Source organism: Bombyx mandarina, chromosome 04, assembly GCF_030267445.1.
Source record: "Bombyx mandarina strain Sakado chromosome 04, ASM3026744v2".
Classification (NCBI taxonomy): Eukaryota; Metazoa; Arthropoda; class Insecta; order Lepidoptera; family Bombycidae; genus Bombyx; species Bombyx mandarina.
In genome coordinates this window covers 13,549,138-13,563,146 of record NC_143211.1, presented here as the reverse complement: position 1 = coordinate 13,563,146, position 14,009 = coordinate 13,549,138, and the positions used below count along the sequence as shown (strand labels likewise).

Sequence of the window (14,009 nt, the reverse complement as noted above, 5' to 3'; positions counted from 1 at the left end):
ATGGCGATTTTAATCATCTACCATTTCCGGCATTTAAAACCCAATTAATTGATTACTGAAAGCAATGAGATTTTTTATCCAACATTTGAAAAAAAAGTTAAAAGCATTGTTATCTTTGTTTAACATTTCTCAAGGAAACGAATGCGGAGATACCAACAAAAAAATAATAATTAAACAGGAAAAAAAAAACGATGTAGTTATCAATTTCTTGCAATATTTAACCTTTATGTTCGTATAGTAGTGTGTGTAACCGTCAATTTCAACAGAAGCTCTTGAATTAGCTATGAACTTTCGTACCTACACAACCTTCTTCAAAAGATTTATTTTTATAAGATTCTTCTGTGATACTATAAAAATATTTATATGTATATGTATGTTTATCGTTAAATGTACATAGGTGATACCTACAGGTTTCGGAAATTATAAAAAGGAATTAGGGAATTGTATGACGTAATATTTAAAAATATACACGGCTGGCAACACTCAAACACACCAAAAAAAACTTTACTACAATTTGTTAATAATATAAACAGTGATTAGTTTAAGGAGTATTTAACTAAATGTACTCGTACGTGACTTGCAAAAAAATGATTTTAGTCAACTATTAAATTGGCAATCTTCATAACAAAACGGCATAGTCTCGGTTTTAAATACGTAAATAAGTTAAGGTGTACTTGTACCGTCGTACTGATTGATTAAATTACGCTCAGCAGTAAAATTTCAAGTGACAAAAAATATTAGAAGAACGGAGCAAAGCTAATTCCGATATTCGATTAGATGATAGAAATTATCTTGTGCATCTTATACCTTTAAACGAGCAATTCTTGTATATTAATATATATATAATCTGAATTTCGGAAACGGCTCCAACGATTTTCATAAAATTTAGTATACAGGGGATTTCGGGGGCGATAAATCGATCTAGCTACGATTTATTTTTCAGAAAATGTTGTTTTATTCGTGTTTGCAATAATCAACTCTTCCCGACATCTATTGGTGAATAATAATACTATTTTTCTTAATTGAGAGCAACTAGCCGCTATAAAGACACAAAAAGATGGCTTTATCAAAAAAAAAAAAACGAGCAAGGCTCGGTCATCATCTAGTGCTATTTTTATACGCAACTAAAACAATAAATGAATTCGAGATTATTAACTGAAGTTTTTCTGACGGTTCAAATTACATAATCTTTATGAACTCATTATGTGTAACATAATTACATGCTTTGTATTCATTTAAAAACGAGCCGTGTATTTTAAATAATTCTAATAGACATACTGTCGCCGTATACATACCGTGGTGTTGGAATGCATTTGTGTTTGTTGTGGAATGCATTATTTTTTGGCGTAAAGCACTTATGGATTCTAGTTTGAAAGGCAGAGGTTATTATTAGTATTACAATCGAGCCTTCTGCTATCACATTTGCCAGGCTTGCTCATTTATTTTATAATAAAATCGAACTCGACTATCAAGTAAACGTTCAATAATTTTAATTATTAATCGAAGAAAATAAAATAAATTTCTATCTGTTAGGCCTTTATGGGCGATTTTGAATCGTTATGACTTTATCACCGAGTAATGTAGAGTGATCAACGCGAATGCTTTTGCCGATCTTAACTCGTAAGAAATGACGGCTGTTTATAAGATTCTTGAAATTTTAAAAATAATAATTTCAGTATTTTTGTAGTTAATGTCGAGATACAAATTATCGAATAATATAATGACAAACACGTCTTCAATTGAAGACTGTGTTTAATGAATCAGTGAAGCTAAAAATGGAGATACAGATGTATGAAGAGATTTTTTTATTTATTATCAAAGCACATACATCTATTGTAATATAATATTTCCAACACCGCGATTTTTTTACGTGATACGTTTAGGATTCCTTTGCGATTCAGAAAGTTAAACTTTACTTTCAAAATCACTATTCGGTTGTGTCAAGGTTATTCAATAAGTTATTAAAAATACTTTTAAAAACAATTTTCCATGTTAAGTTACTGGTTCTGGGTTCTTGTGAAATAACTTATGAGCACCTTAAGCTTGAATGTCATATGAAGCATGAGTTCGAATTATTTATTAATTCTTCCAACGAGAAAGTTAAATGTAAAGAGCATCTTAATGCAAATTATCTAAGAAAATTGGCACCGGCCTTTTTGATAATGATTAATAAGCTAGGTATTAGATAAGTTTTGTATGGAAAATTTTATTACATTATTTGTTCCTGAATAGCCTAGTTAAAATTTAGTCATCACGCAATGCCAGCAACACATTACGCGGATATCAGAAAACAATTATAATGGTAGCTTCTAGATCACATTATTTTGTTTTATTGTATCTAGTCGAAGTATAAAGCGAAAATTAATTTGTCATTTTCAACAAATAGTTTCTTCGATAACGTTTTTAGTATTCAATCAAGAACGGCGACCGCGAAGTTTGTGTTTAATTTACAATTGGGACTTTTTTTTGGCGGGAACGCGAGGAGTGAAATTGTGTGATTTGTTTTATTTTGTCTATTTAGTGTTTCTTTAGGTTTAAATGTGTAATAACGGTGGTTTATTGACTGTTTAGTATCTGTGAAAGTGCACAAATGTGGGAAAATGAAACAAAGCCGCTGAACGTAACTTCTCGGATCCTCCAAAAAGTCTACTGAAAAGCTCTCAGACCACCATTTTACTGAGATGATATTTTATCCCATATCTCTCATCTCGTCTTATTTCATTTCATGCCATGTTTCATATTAATCAACTTCATTTCATTTCATAATATCATTTTTCATTTAAAAAAGTTTTCATTAAAATTAAAATAAGACTTGACCTAAAGGTCTTAGTTATCAGGCCAGAAAATCCCTTAAAAAAATTACAATTGGAGGTTGTAACAATACGAGTAAAATAATTGCCTTATCGATCTGTGATTAAAATAGGTCTGTTTTTTATGACAAGACAATGTGAGGTAGCAGCAATTGGAGCTCATGGAAATTAGAGCATGAATATCTTCGCCCACTCTAAGGCATAACTTTAAAAGAAAAAAGGTGAAAAAGCTCTGAGCCGGCTGGTAACAAGCTTTCCGGAGTCCATAGACATCACAACGTGAACGCTGTCACTCACCTTGAGACATTAATTCGAAGTCTCAATTGAATTGTATAACGATTGTCCTACCTACAAATCTATACGCTATTTTAACACGCTTTTAGTACTTTGGTAAGTATGTATGTTTGTATGTATGTAACTTAATCTTTGAACGTAATTTTCATACGTCTTCAAAACGTTCGATTAACTTGAAAATTTGCAAACACATCAAGTACCGATGATAATAGAAAATTAAATTAGAAAATTATTTAGAACTTCGATCTAATATACTGACCAGTTCAAAAAGAAACATATTAAATAATTGAAGTAAATTTCTACTTCAGTTTGTTATCGTGTTTTCTTAGTTTTTAAACTACATATATTATTAATGTTGTTGATATAAACAGAATGGTGTGGTGCATATCCGTAGGCGATTATACCATCCGTTACCAACAGTAAGGATAACTTCTAACTTCCCAGCTAAGTAGGAAACAAAAGGGTTGACCGCAAGTAGATGACAGGGAAGTGCTTATTACTGGAGGAAGCTCTATTTTATCTAACATAGCCGGAAATACTGTTATCATATAATATTCTCTGACCTGAATTGATTAGGGATGAGAAACAAATTCTACAAAATGACTCTTCGTGATACTTCACGACTTCTAAAACAAGGCACTGATTAGCCTGTTCTAAACAATGTAAAAAAATATACATACTTTAATTGGATACAAACAAGAAAGAAGTACTTTTAGCGAAAGTGAGCCTTTGAGTTTTTCCGATATGGAATGTTTTTATTGTTGATTTAACAATTTCGGATGTTTGAATAGTACTGTGATCACTGTAATCATGATTGCCGTCCTTTTTCTTTATTTTTAATCATCTGCAGGTAGGTAGTCACTGTCGCTCAGGGACATCAGCAATGCCACCACATACTACTTGTACTTGAGTAGTTAATATTTATTTTCTAAATAATAATAACAATACGAGTACGAGATTTATTGTATTTTAAAGTTTTGTAAACTTTCTCCCATTATAGTTTTTTTTTTAAGAGAATATGTATCTTCCTTTAAAGGGAATTCAACTTAAACTATTTATTTACTCATAACTGTTGAAATTGTATAATAGATAGCAATATAGATAAGAGATTGATACAACGAAAAAAAAAAAAGATTGTATTGAATTTTATTATGAACTTATATTTTTTGACGTTTCCGTAGCCAGATCTCTGTGAGTCTATAATATCGTGTCTTTGTTTTTGGGAAGAGTACCTACGTAACAAACATTACGTACGACTCAACCTTATAAAGTAATTGTTGAGTGCGTTCGGCGAATGATACGCTGACATTGGCCTCTATAATATTTAATGTAACGCAAAATATGCGTTACTAGATTGCATTTTTCGAACAAGAACATTATTGTTCTCCTAAATTTAGGCATTTAAATATTTCGTATTTCCATTTAATAATGAAACGTGATTATAATGATGTTTTGTAATAAATTTATTTTTAATTTTTAATTAATTTCATGACGCATTTTAAATACAATGCCTATTTCTTAAGATTCATAATAATGTTATAGATTTTTTTTTCTTTTCGGCCTCTAGAGTATATTAGTAAATATATAAATAAATTATTTATTATATTATATTATTTATTAATAGTTTATTATTTAAATTATAGTTCACATACTTTCCGGGGTAACATCTCGAAGGACAATTCTCGTTTCCGGTTCTGCAGGCATTGTGTGTAGCACACGAATTAAAAAAAACGCGTAAAGATTTTAATGAAATAATCTGTTTAGCTAGTATATTATTGATAATCTTGTTGTCAATTATCGCGTCCGATGACTTTTATGTCATGTTTACGTCTGTGTGTTGTAAACACTGTTGTCAATCGTGACGAACACGGGTGTCACGATTGAAGGCTTGGCGGAGACTGGTATATTTCGTGTTGACTGTTGACCACCGTAAGCTTAGAGTGTCGGACATGCGCGTTACACCGCGGTCTTGCAAAAACGTGCTTGTATGTACATCGTAAAAGGCACGTTAAGCTCCGCAGTTCGCTCGTTCGCTTGCGTCATAAGAAAAGTAGTTCATAATTCTGTTATCTCAGAGTCTGCTCTATCAGCTTGTAATAAATTTTATATCATTAGGGGCATGTGTTTTGGCAACGTTTCCAATAAAATTAACGCATTCTAATTTCTAATACAAACATTTCGACGGCACCGAGGTATTTGAGGTTTTATTTCGAAAAAAAAAAAACTAATATGATAAAACCGACTTCAAATTTTTTTTTTAATGTTTAGGATAACTCAAAGACTACTTGGTCAGACCTTGATGAAATTGAAATAGTATTATATGCGTATTAATTGATTGATTGACATAATGATAGCTAATATTGACATAGAGTGGTTACTACTGTATTGATATAATTATGTGTTTCTAATTCATTTCCTTTGTATATTTAATTAATTGAATTAGTATATTGTTCATTTTCTATTTGTATTGTTGAACTGTTTGTGTGCTGACTATTGTATTATTATTATTTTATGGATTTTTTCTGAAATAAATGTTTTATTATTATTATTATTATTATTACCAGCTTTCTAATAAAAAAAATTGGTAAACCAGAAAAAAGTCCTGAGGTTTTTCCAGTCGAATTGGGAACCTCCTCCTTTTATTGAAGTCGGTTAAAAGATGGGCAGGTTTGTTAACATCTCCCAGAGGAGACTTAATAGCTCAAGTTCAGCTGCTACGCGAGTACTTCTTCCACTACGTCGCAAGACGCGTGACATGATCCGACAAGAAGAAGCGTCTAATAATAATTAGAGTGGATCGGGTGGATCCGTAAGGACGCGTATATGATGAGGAAAACGTCGGTGGACATCCTATAATTAGTATCCATTAATAAGCATCAGAAGATAAGGTCGGAACGCTACTTCGAAAAAGCGACGTGATACGATAACCCTCTTTTCGTGGCCACCGCAAACTACATACTCGGTCCAGAAGACCGAACGACAAATGGCCGCTTTCTCCCTAAGCACGTGATTTCGGATCCTCCCGATCCACTCTTGGTGCTTTAGGCATTCCAAGCGCCGGTCACCGTTCTCGTCGAACCCATCCAATAGCGACGAAGAGTTCGAATGCGAACCAGCTCATAGACTTTTGCTGCGTTTCGGCTTGAAGGGTGAGGCAGTCGTTGTAGCTATACTGAGACCTTAGAACATACATCTCAAGGTGGGTGGCGCATTTACGTTGTAAATGTTTATGGCTCCAGTAACCACTTAACACCAAGTGGGCTGTGAGCACGTCCACCCATCTAAGAAATAAAAAAAAGACTTAACCCACTGAGTTCCTCACCAGATGTTCTCAGTGGGCCGCGATTCCGATCCGGTGGTAGATTCAGCGAAGCATTGCTCTTGCTGGTGCCAGTGTTAGCAGCCTCTCTCAAGTTGGGCCTGTGAGCTCACCTATCGGAATAGCTTTTCAGGCTACCGGCGATTAGCTAGGTTAGGTTAAAAAAATAAGACAAAGTAAATACTCGAGGTAACTAGCAGTTGGTAGGCAAAAATTTTTTTCTGACCAACTGGATTTCATTATTTAAGTTCAAACAATTAGCGCCATCTCTTAGTGAGGAGTTGAATTCTATTTGTCTCTGTAGTTCCATTTCTAAATCGTTGTCTACCTAAAAAAGCTATTAGTTGAAAATATATTTGCTAGATGGCGCGGAAAATTCATTTTTAAATCGTTTGTTGATTTAAGTTTTCATTATTATTATTTTTTGCTTAAATGCAATTCAATCACCTCGTATTAAGTGGTCACCAGAATCTATAGACATTAACACCGTAAATGTTAACGTCGTCTACCGTCTTGAGGCATGAGTTCTAAATGGCAGTACAACGGCTCTTTCAAGCCGGAACGTATTACTGCTTCGCCGTAGATATAGGCGGGGCGGTGGTGGTACCTACCCTTGTGGGCTCCCAAGACGCCTCGCCACCAATAATTCCGCAAACTATTATTTTTGTAGGCTTGATTTCTATTACGGGATGTTATTCATCGTAGAAGTCATTAGTGAACACACGTTATGTATTTCACTCAGGTATGTATTTGATTAGAATAATTGGTACTACCTAGCGGGATTCGAAGACAGGTATAGTCACATCGCTCGATACGAACGCACCGGGTGTCATATCCTTTAGGCCACGACATTACGACTTCTATTCAATGATTTCATGATCAATACTTATAAAATGACCAAATCAAAATGTTATTATTTTTAAACACTTTTTAAGGTTTTTTCAATGGCATTTGGTCCCTTTTTTCCGCTACCTATATCTCTCGTAGCCTATGAGGCTATTCCAGCTAGGCTCTGACGGGTAGCGTGCGTAGTGAGCTCACGGGCACAACCTGAGAGAATTTGCTAACACTAGCCCTAATAAGAGCAGTGCTTCGCGGAATCTACCACCGGATCGGAATCGCGACCCACTGAGAAGATCCCACGAAAAACTCAGTGGGCGTGACCTGGTGTAGTTGATACATACATGCACACTGCTTACCTATTATATAATGGCCACGTGTTGGTTTTCCAATTTCATTAAAATGGGTAATATAAAATGATGTAGGTATGTGTGAATTATTATTCATTATACCTACTTAATATTACCTACATTATAATTGTGTGGTTTTTGTCCTACATAATTGCGGTCTGTACTGGGTACTTACTGATTGGCTCAATTAGGTACTAAGTTAAAGTCGTTTTAATTTATGGATTTGTAAATATTTGACAGAGAAGTAAAGTTATCGATACAGCTCAAGGAATCGGCAAGCTGAAGTCGCAGTGAGCTTGGCACATACGCTGTAGAACTGAAGATCGCTGAAGCAGACGGGTTCTTGAATGGAGAACGCGCGTGGAGACCGCAGTGACAACGTAACGATTTTTTTACTTATTACTTAGATGGGTGGACGAGCTCATAGCCCACCTAGTGTTAAGTGGTTACCGGAGTCCATAGACATTTATAACGTAAATGCGCCACCCACCTTGAGGTATAAGTTCTAAGGTCTCAATATAGTTATAACAGCTTCCCACCCTTCAAACCAAAACGCATTACTGCTTCACGGCAGAAATAGGCGGGGTGGTGGTACCTGCCTGTGTGGACTCACAAGAGGACACACAGTAATTACGCAAATTATAATCCTGCAGATTAGATTTTTATTACACGATGTTATTCCTTCACCGTGGAAGTCAATCGTGAGCATTTGTTAAGTACGTATGTGTTGGAAAAATTGGTACCCGCCCGGATTCGGACGCCGTTTCATCGCTAGATACGGATGCGCCGGACGTCTTATCCTTTAGGTCACGACGACTTCAATGTGAGACACCCCCCATCTAGGTAATGCGATGACCTTCGAATGGTGGCCGGCAAGTAACGAATGGGGAGAGCCGAAGACTGTGCTTAGTGCTGTGAATTGGGAGAGGCCTATGTCCAACAGTGGTCGAGTGTGGGCTGATGTTGATGATAACGATGATGTGTGATATTTTAAAAAAATATTTTGCCTATAGGTAGTAAATACTAGTAAAGTGGTTTAAAAACGGAACTGATTTCAGAGGGTTTTTTATTTATTAACTAGCTGACCCGACAGACTTCGTAGTGCCTCAATCGACAAATAAAAGATCGAGGGGGGACATATCAAGGCAAAAACAAAATTGTTATTTTTATTTAATTCCGAGCATTTTCATATTTATCGACCTTTTAAATCTTCTCTGGACTTCCACAAATAATTCAAGACCAAAATTAGCCAAATCGGTTCAGCCGTTCTCGAGTTTTAGCGAGACTAACGAACAGCAATTCATTTTTATATATAGAGATAGATAGATAGATTACAATGACAGATCGTGCTCACGGCTCGCCTGCTGTTAAGTGGTTAACAGTGCTCATAGATAGTTAATAATGCATAGGAAACGTACCTACAATGCATGAATGCACTGGCGTTAAATGTTCACATAAATGTTATACTTATCACTAGATAAAAATGGTTGTCTGGACCATCACTTTCTGGAGTTTGGAGATCGCTTTTAGGTATATTAGATATTAAATAGGTAGGTATTATACCTGCACGTTGGCTGTTCTTCAATGTTATTTATGCTTTAGTGTGCCATAAGGTAAACTCTCTGTCTCAATCTATACTAATATATAAATTTACAGTGGTATTTACGGATGTTCCATTATAACTACTGAACCATGCATTCGATTGACTTGAAACTTGGTATCCATGTAGAAATATAGAATATATGAGTGTTGGACTCCCTAATAATAATGACAATAAATAATAATGTTAATTTTAAATGCCCAGCGAAATGGCCGAGTACGGTTAGTATTATATATCTCGATTCTGTCATTGTTTCGGAATGTTAGTTTTCTATTACAGTCCGATTTCCCACGTGCCGGGCGGTTTGATTGCGTCAAACGTTGAACCAATGTTGATTACGCGTGCGATATTAGAGCAGCAGATATTAATTTTCAAGGTAAGTCGACCGAACAATACAGTTTCTACGAAACGAAACAAAAGAAGTCGTCGCCGCTTAAAGGATAAGACGCGAGGTGTGCTCGTATCGAGCGATGCGAATATGGTGGTCCTCAAATACCGCAGATAAGTTCGAGCGTTTCTAATGAAATACGTACTCAGCACATTGTGGTCACGAATGATTTTATTGACGAAGGAACGTTTATTTATTTTTTATTTAATTATTATACTTCATTTAAAATTTACATTGGCGGACTTAATGCCTGAGGCATTCTCTACCAGTTAACCGAAGGTAGTGCAGAGTAAATAGTGGTAGGTGCAATGAAATTTATATTAAATTACAAATACATACATGTATGTAATACAGTATTACACATAATAGTACAGTATTAAATCAAATGCACAATCTAAGGGGTGACACCAATAAATGGCGTCATAACTGACCAGACTGAATTCATGAGTGATGATGTAACATTAGTTCGAATAGGGTACATTGATTAGTTTTTGGCAGACATTATAGGAAATTTATACATACAATAAAAAAAAACCAACACTGAAAAGAAAACGAACTATAAAACTTTTTGTAGAGTGTTGCACGTACCGATTATTTATAAAAATATTCTAGGCCGAGTCATTGATAAAGCACTATGAATTAACGCTTTTATTTTTGAGCTTGACTTTATTTTTCATCGTGAATGTCATTCGCGAATGTATTCGTGTATTTCGAGGAATCGCATTAAGTTAAAAAAGGCGACCCGAAAAATAAAAGCAAGTCTAATCTTAGGTGGGGGTAGATGAGTATTTTGAACTTCAAGAAAATAACAATCAATTTAAAATTTAAAATTATTTTGTAGAAATCTCATTGCATTAAATAAAAAACTTAAAAGGATTCTATTCAATTGAACGCTTTTACCGTAACTTATTATTATAATGTCATTTTGTTTATTATCAGAAATATGTAGGTGTAACTTTGATATCGTGAGTGAATTCAGTGAAAAAAAATATTAAATATCTTTACATATATGATAGGTTGGGGAAAAAGTATTTTCGCATCATAGTATGTATGAACTTGTTACTGTAAAATGGGGTAAATAGGGACAAAATCGACCTTCAGATTGAATTTTAAAATAGTTCCAATTAAATAGTCACTGCTCAACCAAAGAAATAAGTTGAGTCTTAAACGTACCTAGGTGATAAAAACCGTTACATTATTTTAATTATTCATTTTAAAGAAATAATCGGTAAAATAATGGCCGTCCCAATTTACCCCGCGACCGGGGTAAATTGACACGGGTAAGGGTTAAATTGGGATATTTGTAAGGGTTGTCAGCTCGCAGTACTGCAATATAATATATAATAGGTAGGTAGGTAGATGTCATACAATTATTTATATGGACCGAAATGATAAATACAATCCATAATTTAAGCACAATACACAACATAGTGTAAATTAAGCTGGTTTCTATTCCGAAACGATGTGACGTGAATGATAATCAACAATACAATGATCAAAAAAAGTATGTGCATGTTATATTTTAGAAAATTATTATTTAATTTCCTTAAAAATCACAACTCTGAAACAAAATCATAAAATAGAATAAAAAAAATACAAAATGTGTGCAATTCACACGTGGTAGAAGTGAAACCTTCCAAAATTAAAATACAATTATCCTAAACGTCTTAAGTATATGTAAAATTTTGTCATTAGTAAATAATTGTAAGGTAGCGCCCTCTGTGAATTGATATTTTAATTTCACGTATAATCCTAAATTAAAATTCACTACAAGAGCTTTCATACACACGTTAGTATTAAAAAATCTCACAGATGGCGCTGTATTAAATAGTATGTATATTTCTGTCTCATTCTTTGCTGGCTTCATCCTACTCATTTTTGTATTTGTGTCTCTTACCTGTCGTTTTTTCCGTTGCATCCGGTTTGAAATCACAACGATTCTAAAGAAGTTTTCACTTCAAAATACAAAACAAAAGGACTGGAAATGCAATAATACAATTTTATTTAATCAACAACGACGCGTGAATAGATTCTGAAATAACAAAAGTTTTGATTCATTTGAGTTCTTTTTAATTTTTAATTTCTTTTTATTGCTGTAAAGGACATACGACCGGGCAGATATTACAAGGTAAATGTCGCGAAAAAAAAGTAATTATATATATACTTTTCTTTTATCTATAATACTTACATAAACTAACTGATAAACACATTAACCTTCTTTACATCACGCAATTGAGTGATAGTATAGGCTAAATATCTATTATAAGATATCAGTGACAACCCTAACAAGCCATCCCTATTTTGTCTTTTGGCGTTCCAAGTTTGTGTTTTCTCGTCCCTAATTTTTCCAGTCTCGTTCCAAATTACCCCACATACGTCCCAATTTTCCCCAAAAAGAAAGGAAAAAATATACATTTTTTATTTTGTCGAAATATTGTATTTAAAATAATAATATTGCAACTTACTGTTTTTTTTGGTATTTCCAGGTGTATTAAAAACTTATATAAACTGTGATCTTATTGAAAAAACAACGATAATATTACTTTTTTGAAAAGTTCTTTAAGCTGTTTTAAAACGCACTTTTCAACCACTATTTTCAATTTAATTTGATGAATTTTTGGGACCAACTTAATTCATATTTAGTTCTTCCATAGTTAACTTGGTTTTTATTCTATACATTGATAAATATTACCTTAAAGAAAATTAGGTAGATTCCGTGCTACAGGTACTTTGAGAATCTTCCGCAGGTTTGTCCCAATTTACCCCAGAATCCCAATTTACCCCATAACATGGTATAAAATCTCCTTGGCTATACTATGTGTATCTGGCTGGTTTTGGTATTATTAAAAGTTTAAATTTTAAAGAAGATAATTCCAAATTCAAATTAGGAAAACGTGTGGTTTTTATCTATTTTTCGTACTGTCAAGATGAGCGAATCTAATGAAGAAATTCGATACATTTTAAAATTTTACTACAAAAAAGGTAAAAATGCAACAATTCAAGCCGCGAAAAAAAATTGCGATGTCTATGGACCTAGTGCAGTGTCTGTGAGAGTAGCACAAATTTGGTTTAAGCGTTTTCGTGTCGCTCTAGTCACCCTATTACGGATAAAATGGATGCCATTTTTGAAAAAGTGGAGCAAGATCGGCATATCGGTAGTTACGATCTAGCTACGTTAGACTGTAACTATACTTGAGACCTTAGAACTTATATCTCAAGGTGGGTGGCGCATTTACCTTGTGGATGTCTATGAGCTCCAGTAACCACTTAACATCAGGTGGGCTGTGAGCTCGTCCACCCATCTAAGCAATAAAAAAAGAAAAGCTGAAGAACTGGGAATTTACCACAAAACAGTTTTGGCGCATTTGAAAAAAAAGGGTAAACAAAAAAGCTCGATATTTGGGTACCTCACGAGCTCACTGAAAGAAACCTAATGAACCGTGTACTCATTTGTGATTCTTTATTACGACGGGTGAAACCGAACCATTCTTGAAGAGTCTGATAAGTGGTTCACGTACGACAAGAACGTGCGAAAAAGGTCGTGGTCAAAGGCCGGTCAGGCTTCACAGACCGTGTTCCTAACTACAGGATGGCAAAAAATTATCGAACAAAATGGTACCTACATACTTTAGTTAAATGTAAATAAACTATATTAAAGAACGTTGTGAATTTTTTAAAAAAATGCGAAGAAACTTTTTCCCCAACCATAAATACATACCTTGCCATAAATACTGAGACAAAGGGAAAAAAATCTATTGCAAATATCATTTATTACTTTTATAGTAAGCGGCACGTAAGTTGGCAAGGTTTTGGTGTAGTGGGGGTAATGTCGCGCATAGTGCACATTGCAACAAAAAATGGTCACTTTTATTGCCCGCATATAATTTAATTTAAATTTATTTAATTTTTTATTTGCCATAATTTGTTTTTAAGCCTGTGTGTTTAGAAGAAAGTTAAAGAAAAGAGAGGAATTCGTGAAGTGTATTAGGTGTTATAAATAAAATACAATTAAAAGTTAAGAAGTTTATTTAAAAAAATATACTTAATATAAAAAATTATGTGACGCCGTCGTCACTATCATTTTCTAATAGTGCTACCCCTTGGATTAAATTTATGGTAGCACCTGAGCTGGTGGAAGGAGTTGGCTCCTCATCGTTGACATAACGAAGAGTCGCTGTCGTCACTGGCGTAAATAATAAAACGCTCAGTGACTGAATCGACTATATGGTCATTGGTATTTTGTCCTGGCATTGCAAACAAATTTAAAAGAATAACACTCGTAACAAAAACTAAATTTAAAACAATAATAACAACTCGTAACAAAAACTCAATATAAACAAAGGGTTCCTACAATTTAGTAGGCGCATGTGTACTCAGGAGCGAACGGAACGTGAACGCGGTGCGGGAG

At 34.1% G+C, this 14,009-nt stretch overlaps 1 protein-coding gene across 1 annotated transcript in view; it reads right to left on the bottom strand.

Moving 5' to 3' along the window:
* LOC114245966 (alpha-tocopherol transfer protein-like) overlaps positions 1-5,062 on the bottom strand; it is a 46,581-nt gene extending 41,519 nt beyond the window's left edge. The window contains exon 1 of the mRNA XM_028178306.2: positions 4,757-5,062. Coding sequence (XP_028034107.2) covers positions 4,757-4,808 — 52 coding nt within the window. The 5' untranslated portion in view covers positions 4,809-5,062. The remainder of the gene's footprint in view (positions 1-4,756) is intronic.
* Between the last annotated feature and the right edge of the window lie 8,947 nt (positions 5,063-14,009).